This window comes from Equus caballus, chromosome 1 (genome assembly GCF_041296265.1).
Source record: "Equus caballus isolate H_3958 breed thoroughbred chromosome 1, TB-T2T, whole genome shotgun sequence".
Lineage (NCBI taxonomy): Eukaryota > Metazoa > Chordata > Mammalia > Perissodactyla > Equidae > Equus > Equus caballus.
In genome coordinates, this window is record NC_091684.1 from 26,333,963 (window position 1) to 26,349,698 (window position 15,736).

Here is a 15,736-nt window from a genome sequence, read left to right on the forward strand (position 1 = left end):
GGGCACTTGGCTGGTGGCACTTGGGCACCATCTCAGGTCAGGGCAGCTGGCTGGATCTTTGGGCATCAATCACCAACGCTGAACCAGCGGTCACCAATTCTGCTTCCTTCCTTTGCTGGGGATGTTGCGGGGCCGTGGAGGTGGGAGCGAGGAGAAGGGGTGGGGCTGTGAGTCTTGATGTGGAGGGTTTGACTCAAAGCTGCTCTGCCTTGAGCAGCATAAACAACCACCATTCTAAGTCACAACTTGGACTCCAAGAAGCTGGAATCAGAGATCAGGGTCATCTGCACAATGGGGTGAAGTTCACCCCTGAGCTCATCTTGCTGAAGGAAGGGTTTGCAAGACCTCAGGCAACACAAATCAGATTGCAAGAGGAGAGTTTTGGAGTACCGCTTTTAGCCTTTCGGAAACATTCAAACGGGCTTTTATACCTCTGGTGTGTTTACTGGGCCAGGCCTGCCTCAGCTTCTGAACAGCACTGCCATCCTAGCTGGGGAAAGATCACCTCTCCGAAAGGTCAACATACTGTACAGTATTCACTTTCTAAAACCATCCATCCTTCCACGGAATCCAGGCCCCCTCTCCACGACCAACGTCTGACCTTACATGATTTCAGCCGTGTCCTGGCTGTTAGTCAACTGGAAAGAGAGAGAAGCAGAGGGGCCGGCAGAGCCAGGTCAGCTGTCCCGTGTCTCAGAAGCAGCTCGGGATCAAGCTGAAGAACCCAGAGGCTGCCTATCCTTCCCTTGGCAGAAAGGGACTCACCGTTTATAAGGAGTTCCCTGAAAATAGACCAGCAAGAGGGTAGCTCAACTCTGGAGTCGAGCAGACCCCTACTCAGATCTCAGATCTGTGACTTACCACTGTCTGACTTCAGGCTAGAAACTTACCTAATCTTTCTGAGGTTCAGTTTCTTCATCGCAAAATGAGGACAATAATAATTTCTACCCCATAGATGCACGGTGAGGATAAATGAGATAAGGCGTGTAAAGCTCTTAGAGCCATCCCCGTCACAGAGGAATCCCTTACACAGTTACGTAGATTTACTGCTGTTGTTGTTATTATCACTACCACTACTATCAAGGAGTTGCTAGAATTACAGTCTGTGATGTTCTTGGAAAGTAAAACAGACCCTCTATAAGCGATTCTACGGCTACGGATTTTTTCTCAACTCCTGGCTCTACGAGCCCTGCTACCCCCCAGGGAGTGCTCGGGACCCATGACTGCTCCTCTTACCTTCCTTTTGTTGGTGGGATTGACGTAGAGGTAACTGAGGACAGTCTTCAAACCCACTTTGTCATTCAGCTTCTCATAGGTGGTGCCGTAATCCGTTGATCTGCAGGTAGGAGAGAAAGGAAGAAAGGGAGAGAGTGTTTTACCAAATGAGGGACTGTGTTTAAAGGGGAGCTAGGCTCTCCCCTGCCCCGCACCTTTGTTCCCAAATCACATGAGTGCTTAAAAGTGTTCTTCAGAGACTAAAGGCCCCGTTAATTTTAGAAGAGCAATTAGACTAATGCATCTGCTTACTACCTGAACTGGCTCCCCTTTGCTCCAGGCCTTTCTCAGAGACCTACTTCTCTGCCCTTCGAGAAGCTATACGGTGAAAGGAGCTGCTGAGACAGCCTTCCTCCTGTGCTCAGCCCTTTGCTTCTCTGTGTGGCTCTATGGAGGGGAGCTGAGCGACAAAGCCACAGGGAGAGAGGCCAGACCAACCAACACCTGAGGTCACTGGGGTGCAACCAACTTCACGCCCCCTCCATGGAGCCTAAAGCCAGGGGAACTCTGAAGGGGCAGGAAACACCCCATCCAAGAGCTTGTGGGCTCCAAAGGCCAAATTAGGCCACACCAGGCAGGAAGTTTGATGTTTTACAAAGGAGCAATGGTGTGTCAGGGTTAAAAGCCAGTGACATTGAACTCCTGCCAATAGTTCCTCATTCCAATTGTCCTGCTGGTATCTGCTTGTCCTTTGGGCCTAATTTCCAGGGCTCTGATCTTACACCAAAACCACAAGTCAGGGCTCAGAGAACAAAGGCAGGCCAACCCATAGGCTCCTTCTTCTCCATCTGCCTTTCCATGGTGGAGGGGGAACAGCAGTGCCAAACAGTGAGATTCAAGCAGCCAGCCTCCTTGCCGCTTTTTGCCTCACTTCCCCACCCTTCACTCCATACAGACCTCACTCCCTTTTCAAACTACTGGTATTATCAGGTTCTCACCCCACCTTTGTGTCATCTCCTTCCTTGGCTAGACTCATGAAACTTGTTCCATTTGAGCTTTAGAAGTCACAGAAGTCAATTTATTTTCTCTATGGTCAATTCACGGTTGACCTCAGGGTTGCCATCATTCGGTCCTCAATCTCAGCTCCTGACTCTGGCTATGTGCCTCCCCTACTAACTACCCGCCTCTGCCTTTTCCGTAAGCCTCCACCCACTCTCTAACTCTAATCTGCCTCTGCCGTAGCCCACAGCTTATCTTTATAAACCTAGTAGCCAAACTGCGTGATGACCTTTAAGAATTATCCCCACCCTCATCCAACCTGGCAAATTCCATGCCCCAGGCCCAGCTTAAATACCCACCATCACCTTTGTTAAGGCTTCATAGCCTTCTTCCCAATCACCACTCATCTCTCCTCTGCACCGGAACAAACGCCCCCATCCATTATACGCCCAAGGTACACTGCACATGCCTCTTCTTAACTGTGATATTGTCAAGATTCATTTCCTATGTTCTGTTTCTCCAACCACAGTGGAAGCTCCTCAAGAACAAGGAACTTCACAGAACACTCTGGTGAGAGGAAAGAACATGAACTTTGGGTGTACCAAAATCTCTGCTTCATCCCTCGACCGGCAGCTCTCCGGTTACATGACCATGTACAGTTACTTAACCTGCAGAAGCCTTGGGTTTCTAACCTGAAAAATGGGAATGAGTTAATCTCACAAGGTGTTTGTGAGGATGCAAAGATATAACACATGGGAAACCTCCTGACAGGATGGTGGCGGACTGAAACGTCAAAAAAATAAATAAAAATAGAAACAGCATTCACTTCTCCTTTCCCCAAAGTGTACAGATCCAGGCCTTACACATCATGCACACTCAGCACGTTTATTGAATAAACAAATGTCAACATCTCAAATGCCTCCCTAGGCTACAGGCCCCACATGATCATTGGTTATGCTAACTTTAATAATAAGACCCCCCAAAAACTGACTTCTTATATTCTGTCTCCTGTCTACCCTAAGCATTGGGAATCATTCTCAATCTTCTCACCTGCTTTTATCTCTCAAACCTAGCTTGGTCTCCAAATCTTAGTAATTCTGTCTCTTAAATAACTTGGAACTCTGGCCTTTCCATCCTCATTCCAATGCTGTGGCTCATGCATCACCATTTTCGTAACAATCTCCCAACTGGATGCTCTTCTTCAACCTTCTCCCCTGCCCATCATCCTCCATGCTGTCATCAGGTTATATTTCAACCACCCAGATCTCTCACCTCACTCCCTGGTAGTAATTATCCACTGCCTGCACACAGTGAAGTTGTATCTTCCAAGCTTAGTCTTATAAGATCTGGCTTCAGTCTCCCTTACTAGACCTATTTCCAGCCAGCTGCTCCTCTACCCCTTTCACTCTAGCCTCGCTAAACTCCCCTGAATGTCTTGAAGTTTCATTGCCCTCCATTTCTGCACACATTATTTCCTTTGCCTGAACTATCCATCCTTTGTTTCCTAACCTTGGTAAATTTCTCTCCAACTCTCAACACCCAACTCCAATATCACCCTCCTTCCAACTTTCTCAATGGGAAATTAATCATAATTTCCTTTGTGTTCTCATACTGCCTTGTACGTATTTCTATTTTAGCATTTATCCTATTGTTTTAGTCATACTGTTTCTATTCTAGGACCTCTCCATTGACTATAACTCCCTGAGGACATGAGCCATTTCTGATAGCAGCACTAATATCTTGCACTATGCCTGGTACAAAGCGTGTGCTGAATGTGTTGATGTTTGTATTGCTTTGCTTTGTCTTTATTTGTGAGAATGAATGAACTTGTCCAAACCTACTGACAAGTTCTTGACCAACTGCTAATGTCGAGTGGCAACACAGCACAGAGCCACACCTAGAAAACACACCTGACCCTTTGGATACTGGCAAGGTCCAGCAGCATCTGGTGCCAGAAAAAGATCCACAGTTCATTCTCACTAGCATTAAGGTTAAATGACCAATCACCCTGAGCTCCTATCCTACCCAGGACAGGGGAGGAGAAAGACCATAACTACTAGAGACTGTCAGCTGCATACTTTTATTAATCTGAATAGATTCTATAGAGTGAATTACTTATTGATTCTACACTCTTGAAAGCTTAAAGACAGCACAGTACGGGGAAAGAACATTGAACTTGGAATCTGGAAATCTAGACTTGAGAAGTGATTCTGAAATGTACTCAAAGTGTTACCTGGACAAACCAATTCTCTAAGCCTGTTAAAGAAAAAACTATTCCAACACTTGTTAAATGGGAAGGCAGACTTCATTCAGAACTATTGCGATAGGTATAGGGATTTTACACTATTATTATTAATAGTACTGCAATGGGGTTTTACAGTAGGGGAGAAAGATTGGGCTCGACTCTGAATTCAACCAGGAAAAGTGGGAATTTATAGCCAAAGAGAAGGGGAGGAATCATGGATGGAACATAACTAAGAAGGTAGGGTAATTCTTTGCTAGACTAACCTGGCAGGATTCTGGCTGAAGATAGGCCAGGGTTATTGGACATCATTTGGGGCATGGTGGGGTAATGAAGAATTTGATCCGATTTTGAGGATGATGAGACATTAGTCAGGGTTAGGAGGAGATCTGGCTAAATTGACTTAGCAGGACTCTTGCTAAAATTGGGCTCTGAAGGACATACCCAAGGACAGGGCCTAAGTGAAAAAGAACACAGAAGATCCTGACTAGAGTTTGGTCAAGAAGAGAATCAAGCCCATTCTATCAGCAACACAAAAGTTTTGTTAACTCAGATAATCATAAGGCCCCTTCTGGACCTTAAATCTTATTATTCCACCAACACAATGCTAAGCTGTTTTCCAACTAGTGATTTTTCCTCATACTATATACAGGAAACATCTTACTTATAAGAGCTAAATTCTCAGGGCTCCTTGCATGACTGATGTCACAACAAACTTCCTTCCAGAATCCAAATAACCCTCATCAAAGGCAGTGTGCTTAGCACCAGGCATAGTCTTTCTTTCTGTAAGCTGCACAACAGAGTCACACTGACTTTGCTGTTTTCCAAAAGTGGCTGATGAGAGCGGGTACTTCCCAACAAAGCACCCTCCATAGTTCAGCTCCCTTTGTGCCTCAGGCAGCTTCTGCTCATTCAGCCTGCCAGAAACAAGACTCACTCACTGAAGACACCTCAAGGAGCCAGGGAGCCTGTGGGACCAAAGGTGCCCTGGACTCTGTCCTTTCCAGCAGGAACGCTGCACACTGCGTTGACCACCGAGTTTGGTAGGCCTCCTCTGCCTGGGTGAGGGGCAGCTGGCAGAGAGGCCTCAGCCCCATTGCCAGAGACAGCTGTGCCTGCAGAACTCGCTTTTACAAGAAAGCAGACCATTCTCCACCTTGTAACTCTAGACATCTGCAGGTGGGGTCACTTAGCGGAAACACGCTCATTTCCCTTATTTTAAAGCTAGCCTCTCAAATTTTGACACTAAGCTCCTAACACTGAAATATCCAAAAAGCTGTAAACATCACACATGTGCATTGAGCACCCACCATGGGCCTGGCCCTATGCCTTTTACCATTTTGAATTGCTCAGATCACGCAGCCAACCTGGAAGGCAACACACGAGAGGCACACAGCCACAGGGCTTCCAGCCTCTGTGGCCTGACTCAGGTTACCCCAATTCCAGCAGGTTATTTGCTTGCATGTGTGTGTGCACACATGTGTATCCCCCTCTCTCTTTTTCTTTTCTTTCTGTCTTTTCTATGAATTATTTTCTAGCACACAGAAAAGCACAATGAGATGTCAATCATATGCCCACTACTAGATTTAACCAGCATTTGTGTTCATAAACATATAATCTTTTTTGAGTGTTTTTACATTTACATGAATGTTGTCATACAGGATACATGTTCTGCAGCTTGCTTGTTTTGCCCAACGTTCAGTTCCAGGGATTTATCCATGTTGACAGACTTAGCCATAATTCATTCATTTTAACTGCTGTAGAGCATTGCAGCTTATGAATAAACCACTGCCTATTTATCCTTTCAGCCACTGATAAATATTTTTGCTTTTTTCTATTGAACTATGCTATAATGAACAATGTTTCAATGAACATTCTTAAACATTGCTTCTTGTACATTTGTAAAGAAAAGTTTTTCTGGAAAGACATCTTGATATGCAATTACTGCTTCATACTCTATGTATAATTCTACTTTGCTGGTTATTGATAAAATTTTCTCCAAGTAGGCTGTACCTTCAAAGAGACACTCCCTTGGTCTCCAGCTCCAGCAACTGGGTCTTTCTTTATTCCCAGGGCCTGAGTCCATAGCTCCTGACCAGTCTGTTCCAACTATGTCTGGCTTCAGAGTCCTGAATTCCAGAGCATCTGAACCCAGTCAGCAGCTGGGGTCCTGAATCCTAGCCTCATAGGTGTTGTCTCTGGCTTTCCCATTTGCATCACTGTAGGTCACCTGCTCCATGGCTCCACCACCTGCCCAGGCACCTGCTTGATTTGTGGTTGGACCTCCCACTCACATTACTCCCCAGGTCCCCAAAGCGGGCTGGCAGACTGGGTGCCCTCCCTCTTCAATCTCCCAGAGGCAGACAAGTCTAGGCCAGGACCCTGACTGCCAGTCTGAACCCTTCACCTACTCATAAGCTCTTCTCCCATCCTGATAGTCCATCAGAAGAGCCTCAAGTGGGCCGGTACATTCTGGGAGGACCACCCCAGCCTAACCTGCCATACTCTGGCTTTTCCCCAGTGCTACTCTCTCAACGACAATTTCCAGAGTTGCGTTGTGAATATGGTATACTTTTATTCACTCAGCAAGCGCCCTCTCCTCTAGGGAGCTTCTGGAAGAGAGGCTGGTGGCAACAAGCATATGGGCTGCTATTTTAAAAGTAAAAGAACAGAAAAGAAAAACTTGCAGCCAATGCAGCCAAGCCAGCTTCCCAGTAGAGCTGAGCTGGCACTCAACACCCGCGTTCCCAATGCCACGTTCCTGCCAGAGGTGAGAGGACTTGAAAGGCACTCTGCCAGTTCTCGCCGGGCCCACCAGATGTTCAGGATTGGAGTGGGCACACTCTTTCCTTCTCCAGCAGCCGCCTTCCCCTGTTTGTCTCCCGCGCTTCTCAGCCCCATTCCTCCTTCCCTCTCCAACTCCTGCCCTGGAGTTCTGCAAAACTAAGGAACTGGGAAACCACGAGTCTTTACTCTCTGATTCTCTTATCAGTGTCATCTTCTCAGTGGACTCCCTTCTTGTGATGTAATCTAAACTCAGCAAACAACCACACTCATGAGGGTTTCCTTTTCCTGTTAGCAATTTTATTTTTTTTGCTCGTTTCTTGGCATATATCCGTCTATGATCTATTATGGCATTTACCATGTGCCAGGCACTGAGCTTTGCTTCCTCTTTATGGACACTCACAAGTGGTTAGCTCAAGTTAGCAAACTTTTTTTCTGTAAAAGGGCCAGATAGTAAATATTTTAGGTTTTGCCAATCTCTGTCACAACTATTCACCTCTGCCCTTGCAGCTCAAAAAAAAAGCCAAACACAATTGGTAAATGAATAGGTGTGGCTGTGCCACAATACACTGTATTTACAACAGCAGGCAGGGCATAATTTGGTGGCCACTGCTCTAGCTGATGACAGCATCAACTACTACCATCCCCACCACTGCTTTTGTCTCTAAGACAACGTCCCAAGATTCCTGCCAGGGTCGCTGATGCCCTAACTCATCCATCTTTGCTGGCTGCCTTATCAGGTCAAAATGCCTACCTAGGCCTGGCATTCAGGCCTTCAGAATCTGCCCAGTTTACCCACTCTCCCAATGAGCTGATGGCTGGCAATTGTCCCGACTTTCTCCGTTTTTAAATTTTTTTTTTGAGTAAGACTAGCCTTAAGCTAACATCCCCACCAATCCTCCTCTTTTTGCTGAGGAAGATTGGCCCTGAGTTAACATCTGTGCCCATCTTCCTCTATTTTATATGTGGGACACCTGCCACAGCATGGCTTGACAAGCGGTACGTAGGTCCACACCCAGGATCTAAACCGGAGAACCCCGGGCTGCCAAGGTGGATGTGCCAACTTAACTGCTACACCAATGGTCAGCCCCAGATTTTCTCCTTTTTTGACTCCCAGCTCCAGTACTAATTACATCATGGAGACTCTTCCTACAACTTCAGCCCACACTCTCCTCCGCATTTATATCAACAGCAGCTAGGAGTTCCCTATGTATTCTCTGAATATGTACATGTGCCTTTTCTCTTTTCCGCAGTTACTAGAAGCTCCTTAAAAGAAAAATAATGAATGAGATGTCTTTTGCATCTCTAAAAGCACCACTCTAAGTAGAGAACACAAGGAAGATGGGAGCAGTGCAAAGACGACTAAACTCAGAGGCGGAAGAACCAGCTGTGTGAGCTCTCCAGGTTCTTCTCTGAACCTCAGCTCAACAATACAATTGTCATTGTGAGGACCCAGCAAGGAGTAGTAAGATATCTAACTTAGCATCTGCTAAAAGCTCTTGTGCCATCAATGCTCACGGCTGTCATTTTCATGCACACTCCAGATTGTATTTTCCTCAAAGCTAATTGCCTTGTTTTCTTTGCCTTGATTCACATTCCTTCCACTTAACACGGGGTGACACACATGGATACCCATTTAACCATTAAATAATTTTTGGCCAGTGTTTCCAACTGCCACCATGAAAGTACAATATGGCCCAGCTGCCTGGGGAATCAGGACAGAACTATCCTTTCAAGTGCCAGGCCTTGGGAAACACCCAACAGCTATTCCTCCTGAGTGCATTCTACTGAGCTACCCTAAGGATGGTCAACAATCAAAGACCACAGGCAATTAAGGGCTCCAGAGTGTGGTGAACCACAGCTCATTCCAAGGTCAGGGTCAGGAGTTTCCACAGCACAGCTCCAGACCAATGGCTGCCCAGAGAGTCTTTATGATGGAAACGGGAAAACTACTGATGCTCCGATGCCTCTTCCACTGGCCTCTGGCCTCTTCCACTCCTCATCTTAGGGCCAGTGCCCAAAGCCACATTACTTTGTATCTTTGCACTGGCAGAAGCCCAGCCTGACCACAAACAACCAGCCAGATAACTAATTTCAGACTTCAAGCCAAAAGCAAGTGATTTAAATAGCTTTCTCCTCCAAGTGAGTATTGGTCCCACCCTATGCTTCAGAAAATCCGCAGGCAGGCTGATGCCAAGGCAGAAGCTCACAAAGCTCTCAGTGACCCCTTCTTGTTATCTGACTCCTCAGTTGCATTATCTAGTCTCACAAAGAGAAGCACAATGATGCAGGATAATTAATTCATCTCTACATCCTCCTGCCCCAGCTTTTGAATGAGAGCCATTACTGGGTTCCAAGCACAGAAAATTGGAGGTTAGCTGACTCTGGAGACCAGTCATGCAGGATTCATGGTTTATTCCAAATAAGATATAGACACAACACAGCATCATCCCAGCACAGACCTAGGAGGGAAGGCTGGGGTGTGCACAGTCGGCCAAACATTCAGATCCTTGGTCTTTCTTTCTCACGGTGTGAGTGCTTCAGTTCTGACAATAGGTGTGTCAGATTGTTATTCTGAGGAATCAAATGCCAAGAGACCTCAACCTATCAGCCAGGAGGCCTGTTTGTGTCATACAGGCGAGGAGAGGAAAGAAGCGCCCCAGAGAAAAGAAAGAACATGTGCAGATCCCCTAAGAAGTGATGACATCTCATACCTCATGGCACCTCTGTTCATATGAACATAATGGAATGACAACCATGAGGGGAAAGGCTAAATAAAATACAGTGCATTTTACACACAGACACATACACTTGCACATACACACATATACTACATAACAGCATTAAAGAACAAAGTAGATATCAAGATTATTGATCTGGAAACATCTTTAAGACATATTACTAAAGGAATAAGGCTACTGAATAATAAAATATTTATAACACAAACAGTACACACAGGCAAAACAAAACAATATATTTCTATTAGGTTTATACGAGTATACACAAGTGTATTTTTAAAATTCTAGAGGAAAACACAAATAATTGGTAATAGAAGTGACGTCTGAGTAGGGGACTGGGGTAGGGCGGGTTGGCTATGGGGATTTAGTTCATTGCTAATGCGGCAATGTTTTAAAACAAAAATGTATCCGTGCATCACTTATGTAGTTAAAAATAATAGCAATAAAGTGGTTTGTTACTGAGCAGTTATAATGCAGATCAGTAAATTAACACATCTGTAGAGGAACTCTATTATAGATAAGTATTTGCATTCAAAAACACAGCCTCAACATAATCATAAGAGGATTCATTTCAGAGACAGAGAGATTTGGTTTCAAATCTGGAACCTCAGGCTAATTACATAAGTCTCTCGTGTTTCATATCTGCTCAATGGGAATAGAAACAGTGCCTTCACAGGATTACTGTGAAGCTTAAATAGCCCTAATATCATGGAGTTCACTTCACTGTCAGTTTGGGAGACCCCATGGTAGAATAATAACGTAATCATTGGAGGAGAAATTGCTCCATACTTTTCTGAGCAAACGGCAGCTGAGTTGTAGTTAAATAACCACCAGTGGACAGGCTAGTGCCATCTCATTCCCACGATGTCAGCAGTAAGCTACCAAAAGGCACGTGGGAAGATGGAGGGGTGGCTCCACATAATCAGAGATAGCCTCCAGCAGGTGGCCAACACTTGCAAATTAAAGTCTAGGGAAAACGGACTCAACTTTTTTCACTAAGTTTTCTTGGGCAAAAAAATAATGAGGCACCAACTAGAAGGCTCTGGACAGTTTTAGCAAGGCATCTCCGTCTGGGGAGTATCTGTTTACCATTTCCCTTTAAAATTACATGCAGCCAGTTGGGCCCCTCTGACATGCACGCAATTATGTCTGTTTGTGCACATCCAGAAACCCCCAGGATAAAATGCGTAGCTGCCTAATGGAGAAATGTGAACTGATGAAGAGGCTGCAGACCATCTCTCTACTCTAGAGAAGTTAAATTCTGTGTCCCACTAATTTGTAAATCTTTTTCTTCTCATGGATAAGCACAACCCCTTGTACATGGTAGGCACTCAATGCATTAATGAACTGTTTTATCAATTCAAGTGAGCCTATCCCTCCCAGGAGCAGGGAGCCCTGTAGAGAAGAGAGCATCTCCTTTTGCTGCTATCCTTCTCCATGAAGCCTCTCATCTCTCCTGCCTCTGGTGCCCCAGCATGCAGCATCTGTGTCACTCTCATGGAGCACTGTACCTGCTCTCTGGGGACATACAGCTCTTCTCTTCTGCTGGGGTTTTATGTCATTATTTAATTTTTTGTGCATGAGGTTTCTTTCCCCAGACAGAATAAGTTCTCTGAGATCAAGAAACTACCTTGGATGTCTCTTTTAACCCCTAAGGCATGCCGAATAATACCATGCGAGGTAGATACTCAAACTGAGCCAGTGTGTGCCAGGGACTGAAATAGTCACATTCAGAGAGATTCTGTTCCGATTGTGAAAATGTTCTGCTGTGAGAGACTAACAACAAAGCAGACGTTTCTTCATGCAGTGCTGGTTCTATCAGTCATCCTACTGGTCATTCAGGGAAGAATGAAGACTAAAGACTTCCAACACATGACATCTCTCAACCCAGGAAAGCAGAAATTCCCAAATACTAAGGAGTGCATTGCAGCTCTCCTACTTAAAGTTCTTAGACGGTAGTCACCCCTTCTCCTATGGGCTCAGAAAACTGAAGTCTCATTTATGTCTTCCTTTAAAAGAAAGATACATTGATTTCTATGCTCCCTGCTCTGTGCCAGTTGTACAACATTACTTAAACAATTGCCCTGCTGGACCCCACATTCTATACTCCAAATGCTCTTGACAATAGACCCGAGGTGTAGGGCATGAAAACCAATTGCAGTTTTTGTAAGCTTTCTTTTGAAAGGCTATGTAAGAAAAAGCAATTAGCTCAAAGTTGGGTTTATTCTCAAGTCACAGAGTATTCCTCAAACCATTACTGTGGCCTTTAGAGAAATGCCCTCTCCGAGATCTAAGGCAGCACTCAGTTGAACCCAAGGTGACATGGGCTGGCTCAGTAGATTGGTTCCCATAGCCTTAGATAAAAGGAATGCCACACTCTAGGGTCTTTTTAAAAAATAAAAGTACTGAAACTTTATAGTAGAAATATCATAAAATATAAAAAACAATAATGTGCAATAGAGACAATTATAGCTACACCACACCGAGAAAAGCTCAGTGAACATTTTGCTGTGATTTTCTCTACTCTCTGCGCACATGTGTGCTTATAAACTCTGGGGCATTCTTTGTACACAGTTTAGTGTTTTGCTCTTTCACTTAACATAATTTCCTCATGTTGTTAAACATTCTTCAAAAAATCATTTTACAAGCCTTACAATATTCCAATGTATAAATGTATCATAATTTACTTTAAGTCTCTTCTTGGCCAGTTGGTCAGTTTCTAGCCAAATTTTTATATTAAATAATGTTAGTGTGTATTTGTACATAAATCTTTGTATGCATCTTTATTTGTTTCCTTAGAATAAATTCACAGAAGTGCAATTATTAGTTCAAAGGGTAAACACTATCATTAAGGCTCTTGTTATAACTGCCCTACAGAAATATTGGTCAATTTGTACTTCCACTAACAATATATGACAATAACAGTTTCACTGCATACTTGCCAACATTGGGCATCATCATTTTGAAGTTTCTGGACACAGGAGTTCTAAGCTACCAAAAGGACACATCCTTTGCCACCAAAGCATTATAAAAATATGTGAGACCTTAACTGTGTTTTCACACCAGAGTACCAAGTCTTTAACAGTGGTTCTCAAAATTTCATGTCACAGGACTCCTTCATACTTTTCAAACTTATTTGGAATCCTAAGAAATTTAATTCATATGTTATCTGTCAATAAGTAATATATTAGAAATTACAACTGATAAAATTTTACAATATTTATTAATTCATTTTAAAATAACAATAACACATAAGTAACATAATTTTATGAAAAACAAATTTCCAAAACAATACAATTTTAGGGATAAAGAGTACCACTGTTTCACATTTTTTTACAAAACTCTTCAATATCAGGCTTAATGGAAGACAGATTCTCATAACTTTCTGCATTTAATTTGTTACAATATCATGTACATCATGTAGCTTCTAGAAAACTCCATTGTACACTCATGAGAAAATGAGAATAAAAAAGGGCAAATTAAGGGGCTGGCCTGTTGGCATAGCAGTTAAGTTCGCGTGCTCTGTTTTCGTGGCCTGGGGTTTCTCATTCAGATCCCAGGTGTGGACCTACACACCACTTACCAAACTATGGCAGGCATCCCACATACAAAACAGAGGAAGATGGGCCTAGATGCTAGCTCTGGGCCAATCTGCCTCAGAAAAAAGAGGAGGATTGGTGGCAGATGTTAGCTCAGGGCTAATCTTCCTCAAAAATAACAATAACAACAACAAAAAAAACAGGGGCAAATAACATTTTATTATTTATTAGAAAATAGTTTTGACTTCATTGATCCCCTGAAAGGGTCATAGACATCCCTCAGGCCTCCCAGGACCATGCACTTTGAGAACTGTTGCTCTATGCCAAACAACTACTGGGTCCCAGGAGGACTGAAACTTACAAAGTGCTTTTTTTAATTATTATTAAAAGCTATGGATGTCTTGCAAATGTCCCCTTAGTTCAAACATTCTTCTTCATCAGACATTATAAAGTTCAACTCCAGCCTCTTAAGTAAAGCCTGCTCATCTACCCGGCCCTCCAGTGATCTCTCCTTTCTCTGATTCTCTACTGCTTTTATATCGCTGCACCACAATTCAGCCTATACCCTCTGATTTTCAGTCACTTGTTCCCACCAAAACTATAAGCTTCTTGAAGTCAGGGATCAGGCCTCTGGCATACACTTGGGCTCAGTAATTGATTTCTCAGAAGAGTGCCACCCTAAATCACTGTGGCATTTAAGTAATGAACATTTGCATAGTGCTTTATACAAAACACTTTCTCTTGAAATATTTCATTTAATTCTCACAATGACCCTTTGACATAGGTATTTTATCGTTTTCATAAAAATTACGAAATAGAGACTGAGAGGTTAAGTGACTGGGAAATGACAATGCTGGAACTTGAACCCAAGTCAACTGATTCCAAATTCCATGCACTCTATTTCAATGCTTGGCTATTTATTTAAGCTGTTTCACAAGGTATCACATGGTAGGGTTGTCACTCACTCATCCTTTCAGGGGACCTCCAAAGGCCTTTCCTCATAGGAGGCATTACAGGTATTTAAAAGGAGAGTGTTTGGAGTCAAAATTAGGCTAGAATTCCTACTTTCCCACTTATTAGCAATATGACACTGGGCACATTATCTTACCTTTCTGGGCCTCAGTTTCCCCATATATAATATAGGCACAATAATTGCTACCAGGCAGGGTTGCTGGGAGGACCCAATGAGAAAATCTGCATAAAGCACAATGCAAGAACCAGCTTAGTTCCTTGATACACTTTCATTCTTTCATAATGCCATCTAACCATCATTCCCTACTTCCCCTCTGGACAAGAGAAATGACTGAATGACTTCATGAAATGAAGACAGATACTTCCTATAGTCTGATCAATCTAGTGAACAGAAAAATATTTTATCCCAGTGGTTTTTACCAAAAGAGACTCATGCCAATCCATGTAAGAGCCTGGAGGGACGTTGGCTCTGGAAGCCAGGCCCACACAGCCTACTCCCTCAACATACACAGACATTCCTCAGGCCCATGTCCTCTTGGAGTCGCTGGAACTCAATGCCTTTCCTGAGATGGGTTGCTCTCCTGGCGGAAAGATAGTGCTCAACTGGGCAAGTTGAGGTGGTGAGAGGAGCCAGAGCCCTGGTTGGGAACACAGTGTCTCTCAGCCCATTAACAGACACCAGCACTGGCAGCAATGTGATGCTATTCACTGTCTCCAGTGGCTCAAACTTAAGCACTCAGCAAGCCCCATAAGTTCCGGTCTATTGGGTTTTCAGAATCTTGTTGTTATACACAGTCTTTGTTTCCAACCAAAGACAATGCTTCACAGTTTGATTACTCTCCTCCTTTGTAAAATGAAGGATTGGAATCAACCATCTCAAAAGTCCCTGCCATCTCAAACCTTCTGTGCACATGATCAAGCTCCAAATGACTTCTGGTTGCTTCTAAAATGCAGATCTATGCTTTAAGGAGGCAAATCTGTCATCGGGGAGGGCCACTGAAGTCCTGCAAAATTGGCTGAACTAGGGCATGTCCCTGGAAGAAGTATCTAGCTTCCCAAAGGTCTATCAGCCTATGGTCGCCTAATACAGGCACCTAGGGGAATGCTGTCTGAAGATTCATATGGTTTTGGGGAGATAAGACAATGTATCATTAAATAACTAGAAAACAGAACATAAGTGTGTCCTGGAGGCCAGGGGATGAAACATGTCATTTTAAACCCAACATTTGAACCACCAGGAAATGACG

The 15,736-nt window shown here is 43.9% G+C and overlaps 1 protein-coding gene across 1 annotated transcript in view; it reads right to left on the minus strand.

The window, feature by feature from the left end:
* Positions 1-15,736, minus strand: part of SORCS3 (sortilin related VPS10 domain containing receptor 3) — a 566,847-nt gene that overhangs the window by 303,239 nt on the left and 247,872 nt on the right. Inside the window, exon 3 of the mRNA XM_001916814.6 lies at positions 1,237-1,336. Within this exon, the coding sequence (XP_001916849.3) occupies positions 1,237-1,336 (100 nt within the window). The remainder of the gene's footprint in view (positions 1-1,236; positions 1,337-15,736) is intronic.